Source organism: Thalassophryne amazonica, chromosome 4 (assembly GCF_902500255.1).
Source record: "Thalassophryne amazonica chromosome 4, fThaAma1.1, whole genome shotgun sequence".
Taxonomy (NCBI): Eukaryota; Metazoa; Chordata; class Actinopteri; order Batrachoidiformes; family Batrachoididae; genus Thalassophryne; species Thalassophryne amazonica.
The window spans coordinates 87,209,113-87,230,497 of NC_047106.1; the positions used below are offsets into that span (position 1 = coordinate 87,209,113).

Consider the following 21,385-nt stretch of genomic DNA (forward strand, 5'->3'; position numbering starts at 1 on the left):
CTAAATTATTTACACATTATTCACTTTGCGTGTTTTTAGGAATCCGCTAGCTTAGCGTAGCTACTAGCTCTTAGCCGATTTAGCATGGCGGCTTCTCCTGTCTCTCCCGCACTTTTCTGCTCTGGGTGTGAAATGTTTAGTTATTCCTCGGCCTCCTTTAGCAGTAACGGTACTTGTAATAAGTGTAGCTTATTCGTAGCTTTGGAGGCCAGGCTGGGCGAATTGGAGACTCGGCTCCGCACCGTGGAAAATTCTACAGCTAGCCAGGCCCCTGTAGCCGGTGCGGACCAAGGTAGCTTAGCCGCCGTTAGTTACCCCCTGGCAGATCCCGAGCAGCCGGGAAAGCAGGCTGACTGGGTGACTGTGAGGAGGAAGCGTAGCCCTAAACAGAAGCCCCGTGTACACCGCCAACCCGTTCACATCTCTAACCGTTTTTCCCCACTCGATGACACACCCGCCGAGGATCAAACTCTGGTTATTGGCGACTCTGTTTTGAGAAATGTGAAGTTAGCGACACCAGCAACCATAGTCAATTGTCTTCCGTGGGCCAGAGCATGCGACACTGAAGGAAATTTGAAACTGCTGGCTAAGGCTAAGCGTAAATTTGGTAAGATTGTAATTCACGTCGGCAGTAATGACACCCGGTTACGCCAATCGGAGGTCACTAAAATTAACATTAAATCGGTGTGTAACTTTGCAAAAACAATGTCGGACTCTGTAGTTTTCTCTGGGACCCTCCCCAATCAGACCAGAAGTGACATGTTTAGCCGCATGTTCTCCTTGAATTGCTGGTGGTGTCCAAAAAATGAGGTGGGCTTCATAGATAATTGGCAAAGCTTCTGGGGAAAACCTGGTCTTGTTAGGAGAGACGGCATCCATCCCACTTTGGATGGAGCAGCTCTCATTTCTAGAAATCTGGCCAATTTTCTTAAATCCTCCAAACCGTGACTATCCAGGGTTGGGACCAGGAAGCAGAGTTGTAGTCTTACACACCTCTCTGTAGCTTCTCTCCCCCTGCCATCCCCTCATTACCCCATCCCCGTAGAGACGGTGCCTGCTCCCAGACTACCAATAACCAGCAAAAATCTATTTAAGCATAAAAATTCAAAAGAAAAATAATATAGCACCTTCAACTGCACCACAGACTAAAACAGTTAAATGTGGTCTATTAAACATTAGGTCTCTCTCTTCTAAGTCCCTGTTGGTAAATGATATAATAATTGATCAACATATTGATTTATTCTGCCTTACAGAAACCTGGTTACAGCAGGATGAATATGTTAGTTTAAATGAGTCAACACCCCCGAGTCACACTAACTGTCAGAATGCTCGTAGCACGGGCCGGGGCGGACGATTAGCAGCAATCTTCCATTCCAGCTTATTAATTAATCAAAAACCCAGACAGAGCTTTAATTCATTTGAAAGCTTGACTCTTAGTCTTGTCCATCCAAATTGGAAGTCCCAAAAACCAGTTTTATTTGTTATCTATCGTCCACCTGGTCGTTACTGTGAGTTTCTCTGTGAATTTTCAGACCTTTTGTCTGACTTAGTGCTTAGCTCAGATAAGATAATTATAGTGGGCGATTTTAACATCCACACAGATGCTGAGAATGACAGCCTCAACACTGCATTTAATCTATTATTAGACTCTATTGGCTTTGCTCAAAAAGTAAATGAGTCCACCCACCACTTTAATCATATCTTAGATCTTGTTCTGACTTATGGTATGGAAATAGAAGACTTAACAGAATTCCCTGAAAACTCCCTTCTGTCTGATCATTTCTTAATAACATTTACATTTACTCTGATGGACTACCCAGCAGTGGGGAATACGTTTCATTACACTAGAAGTCTTTCAGAAAGCGCTGTAACTAGGTTTAAGGATATGATTCCTTCTTTATGTTCTCTAATGCCATATACCAACACAGTGCAGAGTAGCTACCTAAACTCTGTAAGTGAGATAGAGTATCTCGTCAATAGTTTTACATCCTCATTGAAGACAACTTTGGATGCTGTAGCTCCTCTAAAAAAGAGAGCTTTAAATCAGAAGTGCCTGACTCCGTGGTATAACTCACAAACTCGTAGCTTAAAGCAGATAACCCGTAAGTTGGAGAGGAAATGGCGTCTCACTAATTTAGAAGATCTTCACTTAGCCTGGAAAAAGAGTCTGTTGCTCTATAAAAAAAGCCCTCCGTAAAGCTAGGACATCTTTCTACTCATCACTAATTGAAGAAAATAAGAACAACCCCAGGTTTCTTTTCAGCACTGTAGCCAGGCTGACAAAGAGTCAGAGCTCTATTGAGCTGAGTATTCCATTAACTTTAACTAGTAATGACTTCATGACTTTCTTTGCTAACAAAATTTTAACTATTAGAGAAAAAATTACTCATAACCATCCCAAATATGTATCGTTATCTTTGGCTGCTTTCAGTGATGCCGGTATTTGGTTAGACTCTTTCTTTCCGATTGTTCTGTCTGAGTTATTTTCATTAGTTACTTCATCCAAACCATCAACATGTTTATTAGACCCCATTCCTACCAGGCTGCTCAAGGAAGCCCTACCATTATTTAATGCTTCGATCTTAAATATGATCAATCTATCTTTGTTAGTTGGCTATGTACCACAGGCTTTTAAGGTGGCAGTAATTAAACCATTACTTAAAAAGCCATCACTTGAGCCAGCTATCTTAGCTAATTATAGACCAATCTCCAACCTTCCCTTTCTCTCAAAAATTCTTGAAAGGGTAGTAGTAAAACAGCTAACTGATCATCTGCAGAGGAATGGTCTATTTGAAGAGTTTCAGTCAGGTTTTAGAATTCATCATAGTACAGAAACGGCATTAGTGAAGGTTACAAATGATCTTCTTATGGCCTCAGACAGTGGACTCATCTCTGTGCTTGTTCTGTTAGACCTCAGTGCTGCTTTTGATACTGTTGACCATACAATTTTTATTACAGAGATTAGAGCATGCCATAGGTATTAAAGGCACTGCGCTGCGGTGGTTTGAATCATATTTATCTAATAGATTACAATTTGTTCATGTAAATGGGGAATCTTCTTCACAGACTAAGGTTAATTATGGAGTTCCACAAGGTTCTGTGCTAGGACCAATTTTATTCACTTTATACATGCTTCCCTTAGGCAGTATTATTAGACGGCATTGCTTAAATTTTCGTTGTTACGCAGATGATACCCAGCTTTATCTATCCATGAAGCCAGAGGACACACACCAATTAGCTAAACTGCAGGATTGTCTTACAGACATAAAGACATGGATGACCTCTAATTTCCTGCTTTTAAACTCAGATAAAACTGAAGTTATTGTACTTGGCCCCACAAATCTTAGAAACATGGTGTCTAACCAGATCCTTACTCTGGATGGCATTACCCTGACCTCTAGTAATACTGTGAGAAATCTTGGAGTCATTTTTGATCAGGATATGTCATTCAAAGTGCATATTAAACAAATATGTAGGACTGCTTTTTTGCATTTACGCAATATCTCTAAAATCAGAAAGGTCTTGTCTCAGAGTGATGCTGAAAAACTAATTCATGCATTTATTTCCTCTAGGCTGGACTATTGTAATTCATTATTATCAGGTTGTCCTAAAAGTTCCCTAAAAAGCCTTCAGTTAATTCAAAATGCTGCAGCTAGAGTACTGACGGGGACTAGAAGGAGAGAGCATATCTCACCCATATTGGCCTCTCTTCATTGGCTTCCTGTTAATTCTAGAATAGAATTTAAAATTCTTCTTCTTACTTATAAGGTTTTGAATAATCAGGTCCCATCTTATCTTAGGGACCTCGTAGTACCATATCACCCCAATAGAGCGCTTCGCTCTCAGACTGCAGGCTTACTTGTAGTTCCTAGGGTTTGTAAGAGTAGAATGGGAGGCAGAGCCTTCAGCTTTCAGGCTCCTCTCCTGTGGAACCAGCTCCCAATTCAGATCAGGGAGACAGACACCCTCTCTACTTTTAAGATTAGGCTTAAAACTTTCCTTTTTGCTAAAGCTTATAGTTAGGGCTGGATCAGGTGACCCTGAACCATCCCTTAGTTATGCTGCTATAGACGTAGACTGCTGGGGGGTTCCCATGATGCAATGTTTCTTTCTCTTTTTGCTCTGTATGCACCACTCATTTAATCATTAGTGATCGATCTCTGCTCCCCTCCACAGCATGTCTTTTTCCTGGTTCTCTCCCTCAGCCCCAACCAGTCCCAGCAGAAGACTGCCCCTCCCTGAGCCTGGTTCTGCTGGAGGTTTCTTCCTGTTAAAAGGGAGTTTTTCCTTCCCACTGTAGCCAAGTGCTTGCTCACAGGGGGTCGTTTTGACCGTTGGGGTTTTACATAATTATTGTATGGCCTTGCCTTACAATATAAAGCGCCTTGGGGCAACTGTTTGTTGTGATTTGGCGCTATATAAAAAATTGATTGAATTGAATTGATTGAATTAATTGTTGTGGAAAGCTGACAAATGTCACCAGCGGCACCGTCCCTGGGTTCACAACATCCTCACGGGGAGTTTCATTATTTGCTGCAGGAGCTGCTTCTGGATGACAGCCGCTTTCAGCAGTCCTTCCGCCTCTGCAGGACCCAGTTTGAGGACCTCCTGTCCCATTCACGCATGCACATGTGAACAATTAAAAAAAAAACAAAAAAAAAAACTGTCCACTGCCTCTGCTGCTGCTCACTCTTCCCCCAAATTCTGTCATAACTGTGTTCATAAAGCAGTCACCATTTGTTTTATTATACATCTGTGTAGTTAATAAATGAAATAATCTTCACGGATGATTCGCTCGCGCGCGCATGTGAATGAAAAAAAAAACTGTCCGCTGCCGCTGCTACGGGGCTGCTGTTCGCTCTTCCCCCAAAAACGCTGTCATAATTGTGAAATAAAGGACAAAAGGGACATAAGTCCTGTTCACAGGCTGGCTATCAGAGACAGGACATGTTCACATCCAACTCAGTCAAACTCCAGACATCTTCACATCACTACATATTCAGTCCCTGATTGGTCATCGCAGCGCAACAAGATGAAAAAGTTCAGATTTGTCAACTTGGGGAGGAGGGCAATGCGACATGACGTGATATCATGCCACAAATGCGCCAATCGCTCAAAATCGCTTTATTCGCATCGCTTCATTCACGTCCATTGCATCGCATTGCGTGGCTTGGCACCACAACGCGTCCTTCCTTCCTGTTGCTCGCGTCGCGCCCGGTGTGAATGCGGCTTTACACAAAGTCTGAAGAAAGACATTTCTTCACACTTGTCCACGAACTTTTCTGCATTATCTTCAGGTGGGCGGGGGCCCGTTAACATATCTCAGTGTTAAGTGAAAACTGCTCAACATCCTGTTGCTACGGTGACATGGCTGGTCCAGGACACAGCAGATCAGCAGAATCAGAACTGCAGCAAGGAGCGGGTAGAAGACAGCTGGAGACATCAGGGAGGGAAGAGCCCTGCTGCTGTAGCTCCAACTGTGGGGAGGAAGGCATGACGTCAATGAGTGCTTCATCTGCTCAAGCTGAAAACACAGTCAACATCCAAGGAGCACGGGGTTGACCTAATAGCACTATGAGTCAGCGGATGCCTGTTTTTAAAAAGTCACTTTTCTACAAACCATCAGCTGGTGGCCATCACTGGTACTGCAGCTTAACATACTTTCACACACAGATATGCAATCATGGTGGGCAGTGATTAGAACTTATCCTTCACACCAACCAAGTGTTTGGTTTGATTCACACTACTTCATTGGCTGTAATGGATTTTGTTGAACAAATTTCCAGCATGATTGATAATAAGCAATATACTGTGAGTTTTGTTTTTTTTTAATTTACAGAACGCATCTGATATGATAGATCATAGTTTGCTATTGGACAAGTTCCAGAAGTATGGTACATGATTGGATAATGAGCTACTTACACAATAGGTATCAGCGTGTCCACATCAGTGGGACAAATTCTGAATTCCTGAAGATTATATGTGGGGTGCCGCAGGGTTCAGACCTTGGGCCATTGCTGTTTCTTTTGTATTTTAATGATATATGCTTGGTTTCCAAGTCCATAAGTAATATTTTATTTTGCTGATGATACGATTGCGTTTTGTATTGGGGATCATTTGGGACAGCTCCGGGACATGATAGAGAATGAATTACAGAAATATAAACAATGGTTAGATGAGAGGTGGGCAACGAAAGCCGAGACACTGCATGTTTTCCTTACAACCAGTCACCTCACGAGGTGGGTTGCTGATGAGCCTCTCCCCTGAACATAAACACCTGGTTGTCAATGAAATCACCTGCTGAGACACCTGAACATTAATGAAATCATCTGCTGAGGTGATTGGTAGAACGGAAAACCTGGAGTGTCTCGGCCCTTCATGACACATGACTGCCCGCCCCTGGGTTAGATTCAAACAAATTATCACTCCATTTTTGGTAAAACTAAATGTATCATATTTGGGAATAAGTCCAGAAACATAGGCAAAAACTTATTATCAACCTATATTCAACTGAATACACCACAAAGTCAAGATATTTAATGTTCAAACTGATAGACTTTTTTGTTTTTGTGCAAATATTTGCTTATTTTGAAATGGATGCATGCAATACATTTCAAAAAAGTTGGGATGGGGCAACAAAAGACTTGGAAAGTTGATGAATGCTCAAAGAACACCTAATTGGAAACAGGTGAGTGTCATGATTGGGTATAAAAAGAGCATCCCCAAAAGGCTTAGCCGTTCACAAGCAAAGATGGGGTGAGGATCACCACTTTGTGAACAACTGTATGTAGAAATAGTCCAACAGTTTAAGAACAATGTCTCTCAGCGTTCAATTGCAAGGAATTTAGGGATTCCATCATCTACAGTGCATAATCTAATCAGAAGATTCAGAAAATCTGGAGAACTTTCTACATGTAAGCGGCAAGGCCGAAAACCAACACTGAATGCCCGTGACCTTTGATCCCTCAGGCGGCACTGCATTAAAAACCGACATCATTGTGTAAAGGATCTTACTGCATGGGCTCAGGAACACTTCAGAAACCATTGTCAGTTAACACAGTTCGTCGCTACATCTACAAGTGCAAGTTAAAACTCTACTATGCAAAGTGAAAGCCATACATCAACAACGTCCAAAAACACAGCCGCCTTCTCTGGGCCCGAGCTCATTTGAAATGGACAGACGCAAAGTGGAAAAGTGTGCTGTAATCTGATGAGTCCACATTTCAAATTGTTTTTGGAAATCATGGACATTGTGTCCTCTGGACAAAAGAGGAGAAAGACCATCCAGATTGTTACCAGCACAAAGTTCAAAAGCCACCATCTGTGATGGTATGGGGGTGTGTTAGTGCCCATGGCATGGGCAACTTACACATCTATGATGGCACCATCAATGCTGAAAGGTACATACAAGTTTTGGAGCAACACATGCTGCCATCCAAGCAACGTCTTTTTCAGGGAGGTTCCTGCTTATTTCGGCAAGACAATGCCAAGCTACATTCTGCATGTGTCACAACAGCATGGCTTCGTAGTAAAAGAGTGCGGGTACTAGACTGGCCTGCCTGCAGTCCAGACATGTCGCCCATTGAAAATGTGTGGTGCATTATGAAGCACAAAATAACGACAACAGAGACCCCAGACTGTTGAACAACGTAAATCGTACATCAAGCAAGAATGGGAAAGAATTCCACCAACAAAGCTTCAACAATTAGTGTCCGTAGTTCCCAAACACTTAGAGTGTTGTTAGAAGGAAAGGTGACACAGAGGTAAACATACCACTGTCCCAGCTTTTTTGGAATGTGTTGCAGGCATCCATTTGAAAATGAGCAAATATTTGCACAAAAACAATTAAATTTATCAGTTTGAACATTAAATATCTTGTCTTTGTGGTGCATTCAACTGACTATAGGTTGAAGAGGATTTGCAAATCATTGTATTGTGTTTTTATTTACATTTTACATAATATCCCAACTTCATTGGAATTGGGGTTGTAATACTAATCCAGTATTTCTATTGCAAAAGAAAGCTATAAGAATTACCAGTAATAAACTATATTGTGAGCCAACAAATCTGTTATTTGCTTGTTTACAAATTTTAAAATTCTGGGACCTGGTTGATTACATCACAATACAAATTATGTGTGAAGTTAAAAATAAACTTTTGGCTCAACATGTCCAGGATCTATTTAAAATGAGAGACTCCAGCTACAATTTGAGAGGAACATTATTATATGAGAAATTAAGATCCATACTACTGTAAAAAGTCATTGTGTTTCCGTCAAAGGCATTAATATTCGGAATAATAATTGTGCTGAAAATATTAAATTACTTGGTACCTTAGTTAGCTTTAAAAGGCTTTACAAAAAGAATATATTTACCCATTACAGTTTGAAGAATTTTGTCATTGTGCACTGTTGCTTGTTTGGTTGTGTTTTGAAACATTGATTAAGTTATCTGGTTTGTGCACATTTCTTTTGTATTGATATGAGTATATATATTTATATATGTATACATTCTTTTTTTTTTAATGGTATAAGGTGAGGGTATTATAAGCTTTCTTTCTGCCTTCACATATTCGGCCACATGGGTTCACTATACGTTGTTCTTTTATGCGTTTTGTTATTGTCTTTGTTGTTGTTCATTTGTGTGCCGAAAAAATAAATTAATTCATTCATTCTCACAATGCATTCCAGTGGGTTAATCCGCCACTGCCCTTAACTAAGGCAGCATCTTACAACTGATCACTCTAAACAGGAGGGGTTAAATATGGACAACTAGTTTCACTGGAGCAAAAATAACTAATGTGTGTTCATTTGGGGCATTCAGATACACTCAACAAAAATATAAACGCAACACTTTTGGTTTTGCTCCCATTTTGTATGAGATGAACTCAAAGATCTAAAACTTTTTCCACATACACAATATCGCCATTTCCCTCAAATATTGTTCACAAACCAGTCTAAATCTGTGATAGTGAGCACTTCTCATTTGCTGAGATAATCCATCCCACCTCACAGGTGTGCCATATCAAGATACTGATTAGACACCATGATTAGTGCACAGGTGTGCCTTAGACTGTCCACAATAAAAGGCCACTGTGAAAGGTGCAGTTTTGTTTTATTGGGGGGGGGGATACCAGTCAGTATCTGGTGTGACCACCATTTGCCTCATGCGGTGCAACACATCTCCTTCGCATAGAGTTGATCAGGTTGTCAATTGTGGCCTGTGGAATGTTGGTCCACTCCTCTTCAATGGCTGTGCGAAGTTGCTGGATATTGGCAGGAACTGGTACATGCTGTCGTATACGCCGGTCCAGAGCAAAATGGGTGACATGTCCGGTGAGTATGCTGGCCATGCAAGAACTGGGACATTTTCAGCTTCCAAGAATTGGGTACAGATCCTTGCAACATGGGGCCGTGCATTATCCTGCTGCAACATGAGGTGATGTTCTTGGATGTATGGCACAACAATGGGCCTCAGGATCTCGTCACGGTATCTCTGCCCATACCATAACCCCACCGCCACCATGGGCCACTCGATCCACAACATTGACATCTGAAAACCGCTCACCCACACGACGCCACACACGCTGTCTGCCATCTGCCCTGGACGGTGTGAACCGGGATTCATCCTTGAAGAGAACACCTCTCCAACGTGCCAAACGCCAGCGAATGTGAGCATTTGCCCACTCAAGTCGGTTACGACGACAAACTGGAGTCAGGTCGAGACCCCGATGAGGACGACGAGCATGCAGATGAGCTTCCCTGAGATGGTTTCTGACAGTTTGTGCAGAAATTCTTTGGTTATGCAAACCGATTGTTTCAGCAGCTGTCCGAGTGGCTGGTCTCAGACGATCTTGGAGGTGAACATGCTGGATGTGGAGGTCCTGGGCTGGTGTGGTTACACGTGGTCTGCGGTTGTGAGGCTGGTTGGATGTACTGCCAAATTCTCTGAAACGCCTTTGGAGACGGCTTATGGTAGAGAAATGAACATTCAATACACGAGCAACAGCTCTGGTTGACATTCCTGCTGTCAGCATTCCAATTGCACGCTCCCTCAAATCTTGCGACATCTGTGGCATTGTGCTGTGTGATAAAACTGCACCTTTCAGAGTGGCCTTTTATTGTGGGCAGTCTAAGGCACACCTGTGCACTAATCATGGTGTCTAATCAGCATCTTGATATGGCACACCTGTGAGGTGGGATGGATTATCTCAGCAAAGGAGAAGTGCTCACTATCACAGATTTAGACTGGTTTGTGAACAATATTTGAGGGAAATGGTGATATTGTGTATGTGGAAAAAGTTTTAGATCTTTGAGTTCATCTCATACAAAATGGGAGCAAAACCAAAAGAGTTGCGTTTATATTTTTGTTGAGTGTAGTTAAACTGCAGAGCAGTTTTTACACTCTCCTCATTTGATATAGAGGTGAAGTGATTGGATTGTCGGTGTTACTTTTCCAGTCCAGGCATGTTTATTATAGTTTCCCTGCATAAAACCTTTAAAAAGGTCTGCAGGAACAGTTAGGGTTTTGACACTTCTCATATCCATGCCATGTCCAAACTGGTGACATTTTTTTTTAGCAATGATACTGATCAATCAAGCGATTTAGAAAATGATCAAAATGATCAAGAAGGCGGGTTGACCCTGTTGCTAGGTATGGTGCAGTCCTCCAAGAGCTGTGTTTCAATTGTCACAAAAGGGGGGGTCAAACAAACAAATGCACTCTGCACTCTGAGTTATGAATTGACAGTGAAATCAACGAATCATATAACCTGAACTGCATTAAAATGTGTAATTGTGAAAATAATTTAATGGCAAACTCCGCAAAACTAAATGAATTGTTACACATCTTGAAAATGTTTGGACATACCTCATTCCGATTGTCTATATATTATAATTGTGCGTGGTTTATTTCGTAGGTTCAATGCAAGTACATAATATTCTAAACATGTTAAAAATACATGCATGGCAGTGAAAACATTTCCACTGTGGTCCATTTAAATTCAAATGACAAAATAGAAGTAAGAATAAAATAAAATAATAATACTGACAACAATAATAAAAAAAATAATGATAATATTAATAGTGTGTATAGGATAACAAGAACCCAAAAATTTATAAATACATTAAGACAGTAAATTAACATAAAAACATTATGTAATTAACTGGAAAAAGGGTACAGTTCTTCTAAAAAACGTTAGGTCTATGGTTCTAAAAACACTCTGGACTCACACACCATTCCAACTCATTATACAAACAGCATAATGTATTACCACCCTTGAAAATGTCTGCTGCCTATTTTAAAAAAAACAACTCAATCTAGAGCCCATGGATCCCCACAGCCAACACACGAGTTATATTGATTAGCTTATTGCTATGTTTACTCTCCATGCTGTTAACTGACCACAAGTGACAAGTGTGCGAAGTGCTGGTGCTGCAATCCAAAGTGAGAGCAGAGATTGCAGCACACAAGCGAAGTTCTTCTCAAATAGGTGAGTTTAGGCTTTGGCTGCTGACATCACTTACTTTGATATTAATAATTATTGTATGAATGTAATAGACTTTAGAATAGAATGCCTTTATTGTCATGATACAAAATGTACAATGACATTGGAGAGAGCTTTGCCTTTGTCAGTGCAACAGATAGAGTAAAAAAAAAACAAAACAAAAGGTATAAATAGTTATAAGTATAAAATTGTATAGGACATGAATAAATGAAACTATGTACAAATATAAGAATATTCTTATTCATAATATACAGTGGGAAAGATAAGTATTTGATACACTATCAATTTTCTGTTTTCCCACCTACAAAGAATGGAGAGGTTTGGAATTTTTAATCGTAGGTACACCTCAACTGTGAGAGACAAAATGTTAAAAAAAAATCTGACCTGTTAGTTTTTCTTTAAGAAGGGCTCCTGTTCTGCACTCTACCTGTATTAACTGCACCTGTTTGAACTCGTTAAATGTATAAAAAACACCTGTCCACTTACTCAATCACACTCCAACCTATCCACCATGGCCAAGACCAAAGAGCTGTCACCAGGGACAAAATTGTAGACCTGCATAAGGCTGAGATGGGCTGCAGGACAACAGACAAGCAGGCTGGTGAGAAGGCAACAAAATAGATTGCATTTACATAGCACTTTTCCATCTGCATTTTTCACACAAACACACTTGCACGCAGATGTTAGGGTGCTACCATGCAAGGTGCTCACTACACACTGGGAGCAACTAGGGGCTTAATAGCTACATTACACAGTTTTAGAGTTTGTAAAAAACACTGGCGTTCATTTTGAGAACAGTTGCCCAATCACTCATGTATTTCCCATTCAGCAAGTTATGCAAAATCTCTCTCAAATGACAATTATCAAAGATGATCAGGATCATCTGCTAACAATATTTTAATAAGATTGTTTACAAAAGAAAAAGTGGAAGTGGCTTTTAAAATCTGTGCATGGAGCTCATGTTTCACATTTCTGACAGATTTCCAACAACTATTGGCGTAATTATTAGAAAATAGAAGAAACACAAAACGGCCTCGTGGGGTAAGGGTGAGTCTGAGAATGGTCAGGCATAAGCCGAGAACTACATGGGAGGACCTGGTCAATGACCTGAAGTGAACTGAGACCACAGTCGCAAAGATTATATTATTAACACAATACACATTCATGGTTAAAAATCCTGCGGGGCAGCAAGATCCCCCTGCTCAAGCCAGTACATGTCTAGGCCTGTTTGAAGTTCACCAGTGACCATCTGGATGATCCAAAGGAGGCATGGAGAAGGCCAGATGAGACCAAAATATTTTTGGTATCACCCACACTCGCCGTGTTTGGAGGATGAGAACAACCCCAAGAATATCATCCAAACTGTGAAGCATGGCGGTGAAAACATAATACTTTGGGGGTGCTTTTCTGCAAATGGAACAGGATGACTGCAACATATTGAAGGGAAGACGGATGGGGTCATGTATCATGAGATTTTGGCAAGCAACCTCCTTCTCTCCATAAGAGCATTGAAGATGGGTCATGGCTAGGTCTTCTAGCATGATAATGACCCCAAACACACAGCCAGGGCAACAAAGGAGGGGCTCTGTAAGAAGTATTTCAAGGTCCTGGAGTGGCCGAGCCAGTCCCCAGACCTGAACCCAATAGAAAATCTTTGGAAGGAGTTGAAACTTGAAACCTGAAAGATCTAGAGAAGATCTGTATGGAGGAGTGGACCAAAATCCCTGCTGCAGTGTGCAAACTTGGTCAAGAACTACAGGAAACGTCTAACCTCTGTCATTGCAAACAAAGGTTTCTGTATCAAATATCAAGTTCTGTTTTTCTATTGTATCAAATACCTATTTCATGCAATAAAATGCTAATTAATTATTTTTTTAAAATCATACACTGATTTTCTGGAATTTCTTTTTAGATTCTGTCTCTCACAGTTGAAGTATACCTATGATAACTAGAGACATTCATCACGACATGCCCCATGCGCAGTACTATTTTCCATGTAAAGTGCAGTAATATGTACATGTGCGGGGTAGGTATTTGGTTGAACCCTCATGTGTTTGATGTAAACTGGAATACACAATGGAAAAATCGGAGATTCACATTTATTTAGAGCATGTGACCAACAGTGACCATAAAAAGTCAGTAGACTTTGAACAAATGCAACTATTGGTAATTTTTTAAAAGTAGGTCAAGGTCACTGGACTTCCAACCCATGCGAAGTACTCCTCCAAGGCATGTGCCCACCAAATATGAAGTTTCTACGAGCAATAGGTGCATAGGTACATTGCAGCAAACAAATTTCAGGCCAAGGATTTGACAGTTGTGACCACTGGTGACCTTGAAAAGTAGGTCAAGGTCACCACCCTTGAAACCCATGTGAAGTACTCCTCCAAGGCATGTACCCACCAAATATGACGTTTCTGTGAGCAATAGGTGCGAAGCTACATTGTGGTGAAGGATTTGACAGTTGTGACCACTGGTGACCTTGAAAAGTTAGGTCAATGTCACCGGCCTTTGAACCCATGTGAAGTACTCCTCCAAGGCAAATACACACCAAATATGAAGTTTCTGTTAGCAAAAGGTGCCGAACTACGTTGCAGCAAAGGATATGACAGTTGTGACCATTGGTGACCTTCAAAAGTAGGTCAAGGTCCCTGCCTTCGAACCCATGCGAAGTACTCCTCCAAGGCATGTACCCACCAAATATGAAGTTTTTCCGAGCAATAGTTGCTGAGCTACGTTGCGACGAATAAATTGTAGCCAGGACAGATAGAAGGACGGACTGACAGCCCGGATGCTATATGCCCCACATCACGGCGCAAGCGCTGCACAGGGTATAACAAGCGCCGCGCGGGGCATAAGAATTATAAACCTCTCCATTCTTTGTAGGTGGGAAAACTTGCTAAATCCACACTGGATCAAATACTTATTTTCCCCACTGTGTACATCTGTATGTACAGTGGTGGGCACAGCTAATCAAACAGTTAGCTTCGATAACCATTAATCAGATAACTGAAAAGTTATCTTTTATGACGATAAACTGATAAACTGCTAAATAATTTATCTTTATTACAGATAACCTATAATTATTAGTATTGATTTGGACACGGCCACATCAGATAACACAGTCGGCTTCTGATAAACCAGTTTCACTTTAAGCGCCACAGGGGCTGCTGGGTAAATTCAAGGATTACAAACTAAAGAACACACGAAAAATGAATAAATAAAAAATAAAACCCCAAACACTGTCATCATCTTTCAAAAGCAGTGAAACACAGTATTAGAAGTCACAGCTTATCTCGGTATTAGATACACCGTCATTTACGAGCTAAAAGCTGACGCTTTTGTCACAAGCTTTGAACCCTGCGGCTTAAACAACCGAAATACATCCAATAATGCATTGATTGGCAGAATAAAATACACATAGTAAATATAAATTCTTACCTATTAGTTTCAGTGAGATTCATCTGAATAAATAATCCACATAAAGCATCCTTTTTAAAAATCCAAAACAGTGTCTAAACGTGAAGAAAAGTCCCTCCCTTTGTACACACAGCTGCGCCGTGAGAGCTCCTCTCCCCCACCGAGTCTTGGCTTTTAAATTACAGCCACAATGAAATAATTTTAAAACTAGTCTGTTTTGTTTTTGTGTCAAGTGGACGAGTCACTGTAACGTCCAAAGTGAACCTGAACTACACTACCCACAATGCTCCCTACGTCGACCAGCCAATCATGTTTTGCGCTTAATAATGATGTCATCAGCAAGCGACCGGCAGCCAGTCTGCTACAAACACACAACAAACGGACTAAAATATTTGATTTTAGGGTTTACAAACATTTTTGACCATTAAACTTTATCAGCAAAAAAAAGAAAAAAAAACTTATCGGACTGAAAGTTATTGGAAGTAAATTTATCGGAAGATAATTGGCCCAATGATGGTTTTAAAACTTATCTGAAAAGCTAATCCGATAGCAAAAACATTAGCTTCGATAATTATCTGCGATCGGATTAGCTGAACTGTGCCCACCACTGTGTGTGTGTGTGTGTGTAACATTTTTCCTGAAATTAGATCTCGCAATGTTGTGATGACCTTCAGCTCAGCCATTACTTAAAAGTACGCTGGGTGTGAAAGATAAGCTCATTCCTGATGAGGTCAATAACAAACATTATCCCTGTATGGTCAAGCTGGTGTCACTGACCGAACGGTCCCTCCTAAAAATTGAGCCGCTCTGCCTTCACTGTGCATGCATCATTTCTGAGCATTACCAGCGATTCACTGATTATCCTCTCGTTTCTGCTTAAAACTCCTCTCCAGTCATCCATCTCAATGACAGATATCTGAAGCTTTTGTACAACATCCGTTTCCACATAAATTCCACATAAAAGACGGGGGACCAATCAGAGCACCACAGCTGACATGCTGCTGCACCTACGTCATTTCACAGCGTCAGTAGCGACTCACCAATTATCGTGTTTCTGCTTAAAACTGACTTTAGAATGATTTAAGAGGTTTTATTTTGTCATCTGATGGTTAATAATCACATTATTCCCTTTGATCGCTTTGGCTGTGGAGAGTCAGTCTCAGGCGTGCTGCTGTGATCTGAAATGACGCATGTGCAGTGAAAGCAGGGAAGACCAATTTTTAGAGGGGACCGTTCAGTTGGTGACACTGGTAGCAAATCACTGCCATTCAACATATGGAGAATATCTCTCCTTCCTCTCTCTCTTTTCTGCCATTTTCTCTGCTGAAGACACTCTTAGGCTTCTTAAAAGTCCTCCTCTCTACTATTCACAGTTTGGCACCTTAGGAGCTCTCTGACGGCCAAAGAAGCTTTGTGAACAACATTTATCTTACCAAGGGAAAATTCTAAGAATGTCCAAGAATTTGAGGAATTCTAAGATTTTTCTTAGAAAACGTCACTAGGAGCTACTTTTTGCCTTAGGATGCTTCATGGATAGAAGCCCAGATGTCTAAATCCAGACTTCTGAAGTCACAAGAACATAACGGTATAACCACAGCCATAATTTATCTGTCTTTGGACATCAGCTGACAAAACATGTTCATTTCCCAAAGTGGAGCAATTATCATGGTGGAGAAAATCAATTCATCAGTTTTGCTGTCCATCAGGAATCCAAGGATCTGGGTAGCTCTGTGGTATCAAAATATAGTAGTTTTGTGTTTTGTTAATAAATTGTATACATAGTTCTGATTTTGTTTGTGCTCCTTTGAAATAGTGTCTGAACTCTGAAAAGTTTTATCTTCTGACCTGTGTTCAGAGACGAGCTTGGGTTCGTCACCACAAGACGGATAGTCTTCGGCCTGAAAAACAAAGAGCTTCTGTTAATCCTCAGTGTTTTCAGGCAATACTGGTTCACATGAAAAGATGAAACAGATGAGTTCACAAAATATCTGCAAGTACAAAAAGAGCCATTTATTTCCTGAGAGTAACAGGGACACCACTTACTTTTACAACCACTTATTTAAATGTATGACATTCCTTTTATGAAACCACTGCAACACATACATACACCTTCAACAGATTATCTGGGGTTGTGAGAGCAACAGCTCCAGCAGGGGACCCCAGACTTCACTTTCCTGGGCCACATTAACTACCGTTGACTGGGGGATCCCCAGACGTTCCCTGGCCAGTGTGGAGATAATGTCTCTCCACCTCGTCCTGGGTCTTCCCTGGAGTCTCCTCCCAGCTGGATGTGCCTGTAACACATCCACAGGGAGGCACCCAGGAGGCATCTTTAAAACTTGCCCAAACCACCTCAGCTGGCTCTTTTCAACATGAAGGAGCAGTGGCTCTACTCTGAGCTCCTCACAGATGACTGAGCTTCTCACCTTATCTTTGAGACACCAGCCACCCTCCTGAGGAAGCCCATTTTGCCTGCTTGTACCCATGATCTAGTTCTTTCGGTCATGACCCAACCCTCATGACCACAGGTAAGAGCAGGAACAAAGATTGACCAGTAGATCGAGAGCTTCACCTTTTGGCTCAGTACAGTAGCGCGAATGCAACATCATCCTTGCTGCACCAATCTCATGCTCCATTGTCTTGGGGCAAGACCTCACTCTCGACCCGGAGTAGGCAATGCATCAGTTTCCTGCTGAGAACCATGGCCTCGGATTTAGAGGTGCTGATCCTCATCCCAGCTACTTCACACTCAGCTGCGAACCGATCCAGTGAGTGTTGGAGATCACAGGCCGAAGAAGCCAACAGGACCACATCATCTGCAAAAAGCAGTGATGAGACCCTGAGCCCACCAAACTGAAAACCCTCCTTTCCTGACTACACCTCAATATCCTGTCCATGAATATCACAAACGGGATTGGTGACAAACTGCAGCCCTAGTGGAGTCCAACCCCCACCGGAAACAAGTCCGTCTTTCTGCCGAGAACCAGAACACAGCTCTCGTTTTGTGAGTACAGAGATTGGATGGCCCTGAGAATGGACCCCCTCACTCCATACTCCCGCAGCACCTCCCACAGTATCTCCCAGGATAGCCAATCATACTCCAAGTCCACAAAACACATGTAGACTGGATGGGCATACTCCCAGAGCTGGTTGGTTGTTCCACTGCCAGGACGGACCCCATATAGTTCCTCTTCAATCAGAGATTTGACTATCAGTCGAACCCTCCTTTCCAGCACCCTGAAGTAGACTTTACCAGGGCGGCTGAGTAGTGTGATGCCCTTGTAACTGGCACACACTCTCTGGTCCCCTTTTTTAAATATGGGGACTACAACCCCAGTTTGCCATTCTTCAGGAACTGTGCCAGACCTCCACGCAATGTTGAAGAGACATGTCACCAAATTAATACTCAAATACTGTAAATACTGTACTGAAATTTGATTTTTTTTTTTTTTTATTTAACCTTTATTTAACCAGGTAAGTTATTAAGAAAAAAAAATATTATTTACAATAACGACCTGCTGGATAGGGAGAAACACAGAAGTAAATCACAAAAGTGGATCAAACAACACACTTTTACAGTATACACAACAAAACAGGTTTACAGAATTAGTAGGGAACACTAACATTTTCAGTCTCACACACACACACACACACACACACACACACACACACACACACACACACACACACACACACACACACACACACACACACACACACACACACACACAAAATACTGTAATTACTGAGAATAATAATTTTATTGAGAAAGTCTTACAGAAATTTTGCACCATGTAAAACTTGCCCACAATTTTAGGGAGTAACCAACAGTAATGATTTTTTTTGGCAATGGCAATATTTGCTTTAAAGCTTTAGTGATTCAGTTGGAGTCCGAGCCAAAAACACAATCAAATTCTTGACACTACTATAATTGCAAGCATCTCTTACACGGAGTCTAAAGAAAGATGCTTACTCACACTTTCCCGTGAACTTTCCTGCATTATCTTCACACAGTGAATAAGTGTATCCATACATAGCTTTACCATGTTTTTTTTTTTACTTTATGACAAAAACAGGTTTCATTATTTTTATTTTTTTAATTAGTATTCACACCGTTTAAAAAACACAATCATTACTTTCAGTGCCAGTTTTCTTTAGACAAATCAGAAGATAGACAGACCTACACAGAGTTTCAGCATTCAACAAGTATACACAGAGTGAAATTTCATTACACTGGGCTCAGGACAGAATTAAAATACGAGGTCTGTGAGAAAACAATCCAACCTTTTTATTTTATGCAAAAAATATATGGATTTGATTCATATGTTTTTACGTCAGCCAAGCTTGAACCTTCGTGCGCATGCGTGAGTTTTTCCACGCCTGTCGGTTGCGTCATTCGCCTGTGGGCAGGCTTTGAGTGAGCACTGCTCCACCCCTCTCGTCGTTTCATTGCGAGGAAATGGCGGAATGATTTAGGCTTTTTTTTCCATCAGAATTTTTTCAGAAACTGTTAGAGACAGGCAGCTGGAAACCATTCGAAAAACTGGGACAAGCTTTCAGTGCTTACCAGTCGAGTGAGTATAAGAGAAATTGTGGAGAGCTGGGCATGTCCCAACTTGTCCTTTAACACTCCGAAACGGAGGTGTTCCTTTGTCTCGCTCCATTAGCGAATCGGTCGTGACGTGCGAAGCCTCCGCACGGCTTTCCATGATAAAATCTCTTGTTAAAAGTGAAATCTGCCGGAAAATGGATGATGTCCAGCTCTTGCGATAACCAGAGAAATTGCACACAACGGTCCCAGCTCCACACAGCGATCCATTTAGAAATGATGTGGTGGTTTCTGCCTCTCGATGGCGGCCCGGAGCACGGTGTGCCATGCGCCATTGTGGGCAGTCCTTAAAGCTGTAGTAACACTCCTTATTCTCTGTGAAGCCCGTAAAATTTTCACCGAAAGCCAGATAAATTTTTCAAATGGTTTCCAGCTGCCTGTCTCTAACAGTTTCTGAAAAAATTCTGATGGAAAAAAAGCCCAAATCATTCCGCCATTTCCTCGCAATGAAACAATGACGAGAGGGGTGGACCAGTGCTCACTCAAAGCCTGCCCACAGGCGAATGACGCAACTGACAGGCGTGGAAAAACTCACGCATGCGCATGAAGGTTCAAGCTTGGCTGACGTAAAAACATATGAATCAAATCCATATATTTTTTGCATAAAATAAAAAGGTCGGATACTTTTCTCACAGACCTCGTATATATTACGACATATATAACATTTTAAAAGAATGCTATGAGGTGCAATAGTAAAAGTGACCTGTGGTGTTAACTAGTGCAAATAAATAAATAAAAAAATGGGTCAAGTAAAGGTACAAACATTAGCAGCATATTTACATGGCCTATAGGGAAAAAAGCCGTTACAGAACCTGGTCGTCCAGCACTGAATGCTGCGAAACCTCTTTCCAGGAGAAATTGAATTGGGCAGCCCAGTCTCGTTTGAGGGTGGGCGCTAAAGGGGTAAAATATGAGGCATATGACATAATTTCTCTACTTCTGGGGACAGAAACACGGCACTTTCTCTGAGTTTTTGGGCAAATTACACGCAAAGTGAAACTGCAAAGAAAAAGTGATGATGCCTTGGAAAGTGGACATGTGTTTGTTTATGACCTCAAATGTGTTGAGGCGGTTGTGCAGGTGAAAGAACATAGCTACTCTGGTTAGCTGTGTAGGCTAACACTTACCGACATGACCTCTTCCATTCACCTCGTCTTCACTTCTCCACTGGGAACTGAAAAAAACCTGCACTTTTCATGACTGCTTTGGTGATTGCAGCCAAAAACAAAACAGTACACTATTTTCCCCGAGTGAAGTTATGCTATGTATATATTGCACAATGGGAGCAGCTGTCCCCATAAGTGGTCAAATCCAGCACACGGAAAAGTTTATATTTCACCTACATGGTCTCAAACCAGAATTCAAGCTTCAAAACGCTGGGTTCATTTTCATGTCAGTGTGGTTGTTTTGTGGACTTATATTACAACCCCAATTCCAGTGAAGTTGGGACATTGTGTAAAATGTAAATAAAAACAGAATACAATGATTTGCAAATCCTCTTCAACCTAACTCAACAAAAATATAAACGCAACACTTTTGGTTTTGCTCCCATTTTGTATGAGATGAACTCAAAGATCTAAAACTTTTTCCACATACACAATATCACCATTTCCCTCAAATATTGTTCACAAACCAGTATAAATCTGTGATAGTGAGCACTTCTCCTTTGCTGAGATAATCCAGCCCACCTCACAGGTGTGCCATACCAAGATGCTGATTAGACACCATGATTAGTGCACAGGTGTGCCTTAGACTGCCCACAATAAAAGGCCACTCTGAAAGGTGCAGTTTTATCACACAGCACAATGCCACAGATGTCGCAAGATTTGAGGGAGCGTGCAATTGGCATGC

The 21,385-nt window shown here is 41.4% G+C and overlaps 1 protein-coding gene across 1 annotated transcript in view; it reads right to left on the reverse strand.

Moving 5' to 3' along the window:
• The window catches only part of si:ch211-137a8.2 (uncharacterized protein LOC777613 homolog), a 207,136-nt gene that overhangs the window by 20,862 nt on the left and 164,889 nt on the right, over positions 1–21,385 (reverse strand). Inside the window, exons 11-12 of the mRNA XM_034168786.1 lie at positions 16,704–16,823; positions 5,362–5,477 (exon numbers count right to left, since the gene is read on the reverse strand). Of these exons, the coding sequence (XP_034024677.1) occupies positions 5,362–5,477; positions 16,704–16,823 (236 nt within the window). The remainder of the gene's footprint in view (positions 1–5,361; positions 5,478–16,703; positions 16,824–21,385) is intronic.